General features: G+C 41.4%; 1 protein-coding gene across 4 annotated transcripts in view; it reads right to left on the reverse strand.

Moving 5' to 3' along the window:
• Positions 1-12636, reverse strand: part of NAV2 (neuron navigator 2) — a 231546-nt gene that overhangs the window by 40963 nt on the left and 177947 nt on the right. For 3 of the 4 annotated variants that reach the window (XM_049820689.1, XM_049820688.1, XM_049820691.1), the window contains 5 exons: positions 8932-9223; positions 7305-8007; positions 2915-3382; positions 1795-1860; positions 571-615 (listed from right to left, as the gene is read on the reverse strand). In XM_049820689.1, coding sequence (XP_049676646.1) covers positions 571-615; positions 1795-1860; positions 2915-3382; positions 7305-8007; positions 8932-9223 — 1574 coding nt within the window. The remainder of the gene's footprint in view (positions 1-570; positions 616-1794; positions 1861-2914; positions 3383-7304; positions 8008-8931; positions 9224-12636) is intronic. The other variant, XM_049820690.1, reaches the window with a different exon arrangement.

A 12636-nucleotide genomic window follows, 5' to 3' on the forward strand; every position in this document is an offset into this window, starting at 1 on the left:
TTACAGCTCTACAAAATACATGAGAAGACAATTGCCAAAAGTTTGTTTGGGGACTTTTTTGTTCTTTTCTAGAAAAGCAGAAGTTATCTCTAAGAGCCCTATATATTTAGGTATTCTGAGGCAAATATTTTTTTGTAAATTAATATGTCCAATCTCATCCTAAAAGGTTTGGCGTGATATTGAAAATCTTTTCTATTTGTATATCAACACCAAGGTTCTCTGGGTGAAAATGATCTCAATTCATTCCATGTAATAGCCACAGAAGCTGCAAAATTATTGTTTTCAAGCCAAGCCCAGTGATGGTTTACGAGATGCTTTTCAGCAATTCAGCCAGCAAAAGCCACAGTTCTTGCTCAAGCGGAGAAGCCACTGGATGAAAAAATGCACAGTGGTCAATGGCTGCCTTTGAGGACTAAAGAAAGAAAAAGAAAGAAAGAAAGAAAGAAAGAAAGAAAGAATATTGTTGCCACCTCTTGCAAACTGCGACTATCACCACCAGCCACAACAGAAACACAAAGCAAACTCCAAAGCCACAACAAAAGCTGTTAAACCGTGTGGAAACACCAATACCTGAGTCCCTTCTTAGGCAAAGTGTTCCTATCAAGATGTGGGTCGCTGCAGAAAAGTTAAAAGAAAAGAACTTCAGAGAAGAACAAAAGGGAAGGAATAAGATCAGGACGAAGGACGGACAAACATCTGCATCACCTTTTCAGAGGAAAAGGTGCTGGGGCCTTCCTACAGAAACATGCAAAAACCTCCTTACCCAGGTGTGGATTTGCACAAACATGCATCTGGTACCATGCCAATGAATCTCATCTGTTCACAACGTGATTTCGTTATTTCTCCTACCCACAATGAACAAAAATATGGCTCTTTAAACGTCAAATGGATGCTTCTTTCAGCAGACACCATTTAGCGAATGCAGCTAATGACTGTTACGCAGCTGCAACGTATAGCAGTAAAAATGATTGAGCCTAGATTGTTTGAATTTTCAAATCTTAGCTTAAATACCATTAGCGAAGTCAAATGAATCTATTAGTCCTCCAAAATACAAATATTTGAGTTTATATTTTTACAACTGATGAACTTGTGACCGAGCAGAGTCTGTTCATTTGTTTTTTAAAGAAAATATCCACGTGCTTAAATGAATAAATTCAACGACAATCCTTAGAGCTAAATTACACCATGGGAGTGATTAAAATTAGAGCAATGAGCAAAAGTGAGCTAGAATGTTTAGGTATGGGTCATCTTTTCCGAACTTTAGCATTCGTCTTTAGAAGGATGAACGTACCCAAGTCCCTGAAAAACACTCATGAGCCAAACTGCAATAAAAGACTTGACGACACTGAATGACACAGGGACTTCACGACAAAAAGGACAGGCCTGAAAGGCAGTGAGAAAAGCAGCATGCCAGAGGAATGCTGAAATGCTAGTGAGAGTTCAGATTGGTAGAAAAAAAAAAAAAAGGGCAAGATTTCCAAATTGCCTTTGGCAAAGAAATGAGGGGGAGGCGGCGGGGAAACACCCCCACAAACCAAAAGATGTTCCCAGTAACAAGAGCAACACCAAAACCATGCCAACTCTGCCGTATGCCATTCTCCAGATTGATTTGGGTAGATAGACGGGGTGTTTGAGGGGACTCTCACTGGCATGTCTTTGTGTCAGTTCACACCTGAACGATGAACACAGCAGAGGACTCAACTGAGCACAGTCTGTCACAAAACAATTTGCTTCACTGAGATGGGCAACAAAACCTACAGCCTTGTGCGTACTCCTGTCCTGAGACAGCATTACCTGTCCTGTCTCCGGGGCAAAGTATTTCGGCAGAATTTGGGGCTAGCAGCAGGGGAAGAAAGAGGGCTGGAAGAATCAGTCCAACAAGACAGAAAACAAGAGAAGGAACATTAGAATGAAAAGAGGAGAGAACAGAAAGGAGTTACAATAAAACACAAACAGAAACCCAAACTGTCAGAACATTACAGTCAGCGGTAACCTTCTCCGTGGAGATGCAACTACAAAAATTTTGCTGCCTGACTACATAATTACACGTCAGGATATAGCTGATTTCCAATGCTTGCAGGGCTACTACCGCCTTCTACAACAGGTCTCTCAGAGGGCACACGTTGCAAGTGATTGTGTGCTTTATCCCGACGTTAGCTCAATGTGCTGTTAATACAGCTCTGACGCTGAAAAAGCAGTCCCGCTCCCTCCTCCCTGCTCGGTCTGTTCCCAGCTCCTGCTCTGTGTCCACAGGGATACTGATGAAGCTCATCGTGTAAGGAGCTGGGGAACGGCTCAGTCTGAAATACAATTCAGGTGATCATTTTTCAGTTGGATCCATCTCCCAGTCGGGTTCACTAAGCGTTCGCACGAATTCCTGTACGGAAACATTGTAGGGAGCAGCTGGAGATGCGACGGGGCAGCAGGGAGAGGCTGAGAAGGGATCAAGTGACTAAGCAGGCAGGGACTTCTCTTTTCAGCATTTCTTTCAGTTTGAAAGCTTGTCAAATGTGATAAACAAGAAGTTTAATAAGGAACAGTTGGCTTCTCAAATCAAAAGGACAATAACGATGGAGGTTTTTTTGAATATCACTATCAGATCAACTAACAGGAGATCTTTGGAAGGACAATATAGGACGCAAAATTCAAATATTAGCTATAATGTGGTAGCAAGCAAAGTTGTCACATTGGCTACCACAGCAAATTAAAAACCTCACCAGAACCCATCCCTCTTGCCCTGAACTGGGCCCCTTGCCTGGAATGGCTTCTTTCTATGTTCTAGTAATACCATTCAGTATTATCTTGCAAGAAGCACAGCTTGATTTGTACCTGCGGTGTTGGCTCCGCTGCCAGGACTTCATTCACATTTGAGATACACGCAAACTTAATGGAAACGGGTGAAAAAACCACTAACCTTTCAGACAACGTAGTCTTAACGCTGTTGGTTCGGACAAAGGGAGTCAGAGAATCATCTTTAGAGGCTGGAATCAAGCCACTGGAGGAATTATGGCTCAGCCCACCTCCACTGCTCAGAGAGATATCAATGGATTCACAGCTGGTATGAAGACTGCTGACCGACTGATATCCAATGCCATCCTTGCTAACAGCAGAAGAGCTACTTGCGTTGGTACCCCACGTTAAACTGTTGGAAGGAGCTGAATGTGCTGAACTGGGACTAGAAGCTAGTGGAGATTGGTTCATATCTGTGTTTTTACTATACAGAGGACTGCTGCCCCCACTGCTCAGCATACCACTGCCAGACGGTGAATCGAGATTACCCTGCTGGTTCATAGTAGCGTGAGGATTGGAGATGACTACCGAATTTTTCATATTTTCAGCTGTTGTGATGGGAACTTGTTTACTAGGCTTGCCACCGAAAAGTCTGTAAAAAAAGACAACGTGAAAAATACATACAATGGAATATTAAATGCAAGGGCATTTTATATCTAGACCATATATCTTCTTAGCTTCAGAAAACCAATATTAAGTAAATGATCCTACATTGGACATACGCAACTATAAATTTATGAATATCCTTGTGTTCACTCTGCCTTCAGTAAAGCCCAGAGACAATTACGATAGCTTCAAATCTATCTTAGGTGTGTCTTCTCCAAATCATCAAATACTACTTTCACAAAGCTAAAATACAGCTTCACAGAACTAAAATACAGCCATATCGTCTTCTGCTCCTCAAGGAACAAGGGTACCAGAGAAACACAGCATTGATTAATCTCAAACATGGAATATTAGAGGCTGAAAGCGTATTGTCCAGGTAAATTCTGTGCAAATCCCCAAATGCTCTGCACAGAAGCAGCATTTCCTGGGATAAACAGGAAAGATATTTACTGATACCAAATGTAGGTTTGTCTCATTTCAGGAGCCAAGCTGGCTGGAAACTATTTTTTTTGGCGTACAATGAGATTTTGCCTGCTTGCTTCAGTACCTGGAACTGGCTCAGTAAAAGACTAGCCGAGTGCCAGAACTAGTGCAAGGGAGGGGATACAAAAGCGTGGTTGGAGGAGGACGACTGCAGCATCTCTAGTTTGCATCGGTGTTGCCTGTGATGCAACTTCACTTCCCTCATTAACAGTCAACGGGAAAGTTCTCAGAAGTGCAAAAGTGTCTTAGAAGTAAACGTGCTTAAGACTAGCTTATCAATCATTGTAAAAATCATCCTCAAAGTTATGAAGGAAGCGTTATCTTTTGACTCTAGCTTCGAACATCCACCCCAAAACGTTGCTTCTGTTTCTGCCACTTAGCTCCTGCAACTGCCTTTGGAACCTTAGTTTTCCTCACGCCTATCTATAAGGATTTGCTTTTTTCTTACCAACAGTGTGGAATGTTGGGGATGAAATCTTTCAAAGTGGAAATATATTATCTGTATTGGACTGTAGGAGAATAGAGGACTACAGCACTTCTATAGAGGAGCTCCTAAGGACTTACGCCGAGTAGAACTTTCTCTGCTTTTGAGTATGCCCGGGTTGTTTGTACAGCACATGCACACTAAATCACGTTGTCCAACGCTTCCCAGAAACCCAGGCTGTGTAATACAGCTGGGCACCCAAGAGCACACGTGCAGTACGTCCAGTGATGCCCAGAAGCACTGTACTTACTGCACGGGTGCCACCTGCAGCTCCGGCGTACCCGCGCAAGAGGCCCGGAACGCATCTCAAATTGGACGGCTGCTGTTGCATACGTGTGCCACAAAGCACCTGGACAACACTGTTGGATCAGGCTAAGATGCCCACCTACATCTATCTCATAATCCATCACTGCTCTGCGATCCTCTCGGCACCTGATGTAGACAGACATTCGCAAACCAACACGGATCTGACAAACTTGGATCACCTGGACGCCACATTACACCTCACTGATTAGGAGACCCTGACTTAGACGAGTCAGTCTGAATGATAAAACCCATTCCTTCGGGGATTTAGAGACTATTTAGAGTTAACGTTATTAAGGCGAGTATCAAATCATACTGCAATGACATACGACCTTCAGCAGCAGTACCAGCTCAGGGTATTCCTGCTACTACGCCATCGCATACCACCTCTTCAGTTGTACTGGGGGAACCGTACTCTTGGATGTAGGACCCTCGAGCTTAAAAAAACCCCAACCACCCACACAACAGTTTCACAAGCTGTTTTCAAGCTACGTAATCTTCCCCAAACAGCACCCTAACACAACTGAGAGGATGCTGCACTGTGGCACGAACAGAACCGTGTTGCTGCTAAAGGCAGTGTCTGGTTGAACCCCAATCTCCTAACAAAGGCCTTCAGAAGAGGATGTGGTCTGAGGAGCATTCCTTTCAGTCCAGAGAAAATCCAACCCAGCAAGACAGTCATATCAATACAGAGATTAACTCTGGAAGGACATACCCTACGAGGAAGAACATCTCTTTACTCCTATCTACCATTATTGACAAGAGATTGACATATCCGAGCTGGTTCTTGGGTCACACATGTCTCCCATCAACAGAGAAGCAGTGTATTATATACTGCTAAACATGAAGCCCCCATTTAATAATAAAATATATCAAGATAAACGATGGTTTCACTTAAGGGACATGCCAGATACGTAATACCGGAGCTAAAGGGACTACTGAGAAAACAGAGACAGGGATGGCCCTCAGAGCAGAATGATAGAATTTCACTGTTTATGACAGGATAGAAGTTATGTATACTCACAGACTTACAGGTAGATCTATATCATTACAAAGCTATGGATTCTAATTTATTGTATAATATTAAAAATTCTCAGGGCCAAGAGAAAATAGGCGAAAAAATGTGCTACTCGTCTCAACTGACTACGAAAATTAAGCTCAAAACGTTCTTTATTGTCATTCTAGAAACCAGTAATAAGCAGACGAGGCCCAATTCAACTCTGATGCATTTCAATACATGACAATTTAAACAGTCTGGTGAAAATTCAAGAGTGGAATTGTAAATCAAATGAGGGAATAGTTAAATTGAGCCTCAGTGTCTTCTCTTTGAAGTTTCATGTATTTCTAATGTAGTATTTCAATTACATAGCTAGTGATGTGGCTTTCCAGTAATCAAAAAAAAATTTCCAATCAAATTTCAAGATTAATGTGCCTAAGGCTGGCAACACCAAAAATCTGCATTTCTCATGGGGTATACTACAGAAATGAAAGGTCTACTGAAGCTTTTCTTTTTGAGCAGCCATTGATGAAAATGAAACGTTCTAAAGGACATGGCTTATCTAATGAAAACCAGGAATAAAAGGGAGTGTCTTGAATTATCCTCACATAGGCTCTTCAAATCAAACAACCCATTTAAAAAGAAACAGTTTACAACTCTTTACAAGTGTTAGCCTAAACTGCCATCACAGCCATTATGCTTGCGCTGGTGCTTCAGATGGAATGTGGCTTTCTCACATCACTGGAAGCAGGATGATGTAGCATAACTGTATGGGTATTATGGGCGTCAAGACAAAATGAAATGCAAAACACTGCAACTTGAAAGAGACAAGCTACTCAATGTCAAATTAAATTGATAAATAATATTAACGGAACCTTTCACCAATAATCAAGGCTTTGATGCATGCTGCATCGACAAATTAATTCCTGACCAACTCAACGTTAATGTTAAAATAACGTGTGGGGTAGTTGTGGAGAAACAGAAGACAGATAAGATTTTTGTTTAAAAAAATATTATTAAAATAAGAAAATTCAATCCAGCTTAGACAGTAACTTCACTTCGGGTTCTTCTACACAGGCGAATAACCTGACGTTGAGTCTCACAACACAATGGCCTCATCGACACAACTGAAAGATTGGTTCCAGTTAGGCATGCGAATGAATCTAAGCACGGCAGGTCAAATTACGCCGTTGTCATCATGAAAATCTGAAATAACTCTCTTGTTGTCAACTTATAATTTGATCCACCATTGGAGTATTTCCAGGTTTGTTACATATACATTGGTGCGAGAACTCTTTGGTAACCTTCAGGTACGAAAACGCTTACTCCTGCGGTATCTGCACGGATAAAGCCTTCAGGTACCGTTTTTTGTAACAGAGACTTGTACCACAATTGCCAAACTTCCTGCCAGACAGGTCTTTTTTTTCCCCAAATGTTAAATTTTTGCTGCTGTCACGTGATGTACTGAGTATTTACAACACTGGCCAACCAACGTGAAATTAAACGTAGATACAAAGAAGACCTTGATGTAGGACACTAAATAGTAAGTGCTCCATAAAACACAGCCAGGCCTGGCTCGAAGAGTCCTGATCATTCAGCTCCGACTAACATCATTGCACAATCAACGAATTTATTGCCTACCTGCGCAAAGTGGGAGAGGCCACATCGGGGTACTTGGCTCCTTGCTGGTGAGTACTCTGAGCTCCGCTAGAAGCAGTCTGTGATGCAGGGTTCACTTTAACAGAATTACATGAGGCCACGCTTTCGTTGTCAGACGAAATCCCTTTCTCTTTATCAGTCTGATTGACTAATCCTGGCAGAGAGTTTCCAAGGATTACCTTGGCAGGCTCTCTCATTTTAGGGACAGGCAACCCAGCTGACTTGCTGCTTATGTTGGAGTCTATGCTACTTGTGCTAGATCTATTCCCAGCTCCACTTCTGCTACTGGATTTACTGGGCCGGGGTAAACTACGATACTGAAGATTAGTTCGGGCACTAAGCGCTAAGTAGCCATCATCCTGGTTCTGTGAGCCATCGACACTAGTCTTCCGACCAGTGGTCCTACCCATGAGTCCAGATGACTTTGGGATTTTTCCCAGGGTAGCCGATCTACTGGTGATAGTTGCCCCACTGGCAGTGATTATAGTCATGCCTACAGCTGACCCGCTCTGTTTCTTAAATCCAAATGTATTAGCATTAGCAGCAGTTGTTCTAGAGTTACTTGTGGGAAGCTTTTTGGATTCATCACCACTGCTGCGTCCTGCATCTGATGGGGAACGTTTAACATGTCCAGCTTTAGGAGATAGTCTACCCTTTTCTGATACCTTGGCGTCATCAGTTTTCCCTACAAAAATAGAAAAAGAATTCTAATATTTAATGACTTGAAAACATCGAGCAAATGATGAAACTCAAAGCAGCATGAAAAGCAAAAGCGTGTTAGCCACCAGAGTGTGGTTAAAAGTTATGATCTAGTCTGCACTGCACTTACATGCCACTCGAGTAAGTTACACATGCAGACTTGCCAGAGAGAAGTATGCGGTGTGTTTGCCCTCAAGAATGCGAGAAGCAGACCAGTCTTATGTAACAGTGACAGATAAGAGAAAAAATGTTTCCCTCTGTAGCTACCACAGATTGGTCCCTTTTTATCATTAGACAGAAGGAGTGTTAGGCCATTAGTACAATTTTCCTAAAAGGCATTGTTCAAGAAAGTATCTCACTTCAACTTTTTCATGTACAATTGTGTACATGACCAAATAAAAGGAAAGGTATTAACTTATGTTACTTGATTATGCAAATGCAATCATTTTCATTCACACATCTGCAAGTGCTAAAATCACTAATACATTTATAAGAAAATCCAGAACTAAATAGTGTTTAGTATAAATTAACATGCTGGTTTAGTATGGGGGGGTGGGGGGGGGAAATCTCCTCAACCACACATACTGTATGTTCTTAAAGTTAACTGTGACTTCAAAAGCTGAAATCACATTATTTATTCTTCATATGGCAATACTGTGCCCAGTAAATAGCTTGGCTTAAGTCTAGAGCTGTCACGAAAACAACTTTTGCAGTGTACTAATCCAAAACAGGCATTTTCAAGTGAACAGAAACAGAAATGTGGACACACTGGATACTGCATAGGTCAAAACAATACCTAAAAATAAAGACAGGATTACCTGAAGTTCAGGTTCTGCCTCTGGAAAGTATTTAAACTGTTTTCATACCGAACACACTTTCTGGCTTGTTTATATCTTACACCTTTTCTCACCTGTTCCAGGTGTCTTTAATGTGCCTGAGGTGGTTGAAGGTTTAGTCCTTGGTGTGGTAATGCCAACCTGAGCCGACATGCCCCGTCGCCAGGAGCCCGTCTGTGAAATAACAGTGTTCTTCCTACCAGAAGTGCTTTTATCAGATTCATCTGACACATCAGAGGGATTCCGCCTCCATTTAGATCCCGGCTCCATTTTTATGCCGCTATCAGATCCTCCATCTGATTTCTTGACTTCATCGCCGGACCATAAGGAATTCCGTTCAACCTGGGAATGCTTTTCTGCATCAGTCTAGGACAGATAAGGAATTGCAATACAACCTTCAGAGCAAGCCCTTCTTTTAAGAGGCTTCATAAATGAGAACCATCAAACTGATTAAGCAACTCAGCAGTCAGCTCTAAGTACCGACAAACCTAACATGCCTTTGATAAAGGAATGTCACAGCAAGAAATGAACCCCAGCAATGACATTTTTTTTTTTATACGCTGAGGAAAAAAATACACGAAACCTAAGAGCCATGCCCCTTAGAATAAATAAATTTAAAAAAAACAACGAAAAAACCCTCACTTGATTTATAAAGGACACATTCAGCTCCATGGCATTTATAATCCTCCATCTCGAATTTCTGACAAACCCTTTTACTGCAATGCCAAAAAACGTTTCAAACCTGTGCCGCCAGCTTTCCTTTGTTCCTGCTGCTTTCCTATCTCTTGTCTGGCAATCTGATCTCCAGAGCATGAGGAGGCAGCTTTTTGAACAGATCTGAAGCCGTGGAATGCTGTTCATTCTAATCTAACATAGTAGAAGGACACCCAAGAACTGATGAAAAATGAATCCCCAACAACTTTCTAAAAATACTCAAGACTGACTTAAATACATAACTTACCTTAGCTTTTAATTTATATTCAACCTATACAAACTGGTTTTTTCCCTATTCTTTGCACAGACTGATTGTGCTACCAGTCTTTTATGGAGAATTTTGCAAAGCTCAACATCAAATATAAAATCTTCTCATTAGCAAGCCTTTGCCAAATTCTCAGAAATGCTTAAATTACGTCCATTACCCTATATATATATATACACACACACACACGTATATATAATATATTCCCCATACATTAGCAATTTCTATGGCTAATGATTACCCTTGCAGAATTCTACTTCTCCTGTCAAATGCTGTTGATTAATTTGGGCAAATTTTGTAACACCACAACCGACCGTTTTGTGACCAGGCACAAATGACGAATATCCACACATTTGGTCCAGATCTGGATAAAAAAAGTCACAGATGAAGCGTTCTCCAACCATCACAGTACCATGAAATTCAACATTTGATCATGAAGCTCCCAGGTAAGAGCTGGTGAATTCTGGTAAGGTGTTGAGTGCCATTTCTTCCCCGCAGCCTCAGCAGAAGAGGAATGTGCTCAGCACTGTGCAGTAGTCAAATGGTAATCTCACTTAAAAGGAAATTATTTTACATACCCCAAAGCATTAAGAAAGCCCACAACCTTTTACTCTCTTTGGATAATCGGAAAAGCACAGCACAGGAAAGGACATATGATCATTTACCACGCTTCCAGCAAAATGCAGTATTTTATTTTTAAGTTCCTAAAGTATGTTTCAAGTTTATGACTTTTCCTACCAGATCACACCATTAATATTAAAGAATCTAGGGGAGTTGTGATTTAATTTCCTCTGCTTTTTATGGTAATTACTTTTTCTTTTTTTTTTTTTTTAGAGCCTGAAAAACTAGTCTAAGCGATCAGTATGTGAAAGCTGACACCACACATCACAATGGTCTTTCTTCAGTCATGTGAAATAGTTAGGGCCTGGGTTATTTGTCTGGCATATTGAGTCATCAGACTAACAAGCATTCACTGAATTATGGATTTAGATATTATTTTCTTGTACTTTTCTCGTGCTATGCAAATGCCGGTTCCCTGCCTTTCCATTTGAAGAGAGCAACTCAGCACAGGCCTGAATGCAACACTGCTTTCTAGCTTCCTTCTTTTCATATGGCTGCAAGCTTTGGGGATGGTTACCTCTCTATTTATGACCACTGCTTGGTGGTACAATAAAATCACCATGTGACTGCTTCTATGTCCCGTGTTTCTTTAAAATCAACATTTCATGCAAACGTCTCCTCCGTTTACAGATCTTGGAAGAGAGCACAGGCAAGAAGTAACAAATAATTGACCAACAAAACCACCTCAACATTATCGCTCGCATGCTCTCATGAGTATCTTGCTTCAAGTACCTTGTCTGGAATTGTGTATTTGCACCGTTAGTGTGCCAGAGCAAGAAATACAGCTACTTGCTAGTAAAGGGCTTATTCTACTTTTGGTTGACTATGAAATATTCCTGTACCTTGTAGTTCCCCTCCTTTACGTCTCTCAAAATAGTACGTTCTCAACAGAGAGAATGGCATTACAAAAAGTCCTCTTATCTTTGCTCTCTTCCATTTCATTCCACTACCACACTCACAGCCAAAGTTTTTCCGTAGCCTTTGAAATGCTGCACATCCACCCTTGAAGCCCTCTGGCCAGAGAGATGTTTCTGTTTAACGGTAAACACTGAGAACAGCACGAGAAACATGACTAAGGAATCAAAACCAAAACACGGTGAAACCTGGCTTCGGGATTGCAGCTGAAACTCCACCTGCCTGAAAGGCCTGGAGTGGGTGAAAGTGGAAAGACTGTCTGCTGGAGGTCACGGCAAGACATAACGAGCATGAGCTGGGAGTAGTGGTAACCACCAGGATTTCTCAACTTATTCCTACGCTTTTGTAAATCTATTTACGAAGCTGTGAACAGACCAAAGCTATCTTTGCTCCAGCGAAACCAAGAAGTTGTCTTGATCCAACAGCTTAAAGATGCTGCTGTTTTCTATTTAAAGGAATCGTTTTCCTTCCGTCTTCCGATCTTTTTAGCGTTATGTGAACAAGTTCATTAGTTGATCTCTTCCTTTCTTGCGTCTTATTTCAGTCAAATAACTTATTTGAAAATAACTTATTTGACTGAAATAAGTTATTTTCAAATGCCCACCAGATCTTAATCTCTCCTTAAAATACGTGTATGATGTGACTGTAAAGGCATACCATATGCAGTGCCGTGTAAAAGGTAACTTATCTAAGTCTGTGCAATATAAGGGAAAAATATTAGGGGCCCAAAAGTTGTATAGCTACATGAAGTGGTTTGGTACTTGGCATAATCAGAGCAAGACATGGGAACATGGTAAGGCAAGTTCTGGTTCCAATCACTAGCTTGTTCAGATCCAACTTGCGAACATCTTCATAGGTTTGTTACAAAAAGGGGCTACAACTATGAATGTCTGTGAAGATGGAGCTAATATCATCTTTAAGTCCTACTTCTCAAAGATGGAGAAACTACAGCTTCTGGAGTATGGGGTACTCAGCAGCTGAAAATCAGTTTCTTAGCAGAGGCTTTTTTCCTACTGCAACCACATCTTCTCCCTTTGCAGAGACGATTCTGCATAAGTTACTGATTATATCGGCAGACGCTGACATGTTAGGGCTCTCTCCCTTTGATGTTGCTGGATTATTTGTCTGGACTCCCAGTTGCACATGTACTAGCTTCAAGCTCCCTCCTTAATTACCTGAAATCCAGCTTCTGTACCATCTCAAAAAGATGCGGCAGAATCGCAGCAGCTTAAGAGTTAAGTGCCTGCTATTTAGGAGAACCAAA

This window comes from Accipiter gentilis, chromosome 17 (assembly GCF_929443795.1).
Source record: "Accipiter gentilis chromosome 17, bAccGen1.1, whole genome shotgun sequence".
In the NCBI taxonomy this organism is placed as follows: domain Eukaryota; kingdom Metazoa; phylum Chordata; class Aves; order Accipitriformes; family Accipitridae; genus Astur; species Astur gentilis.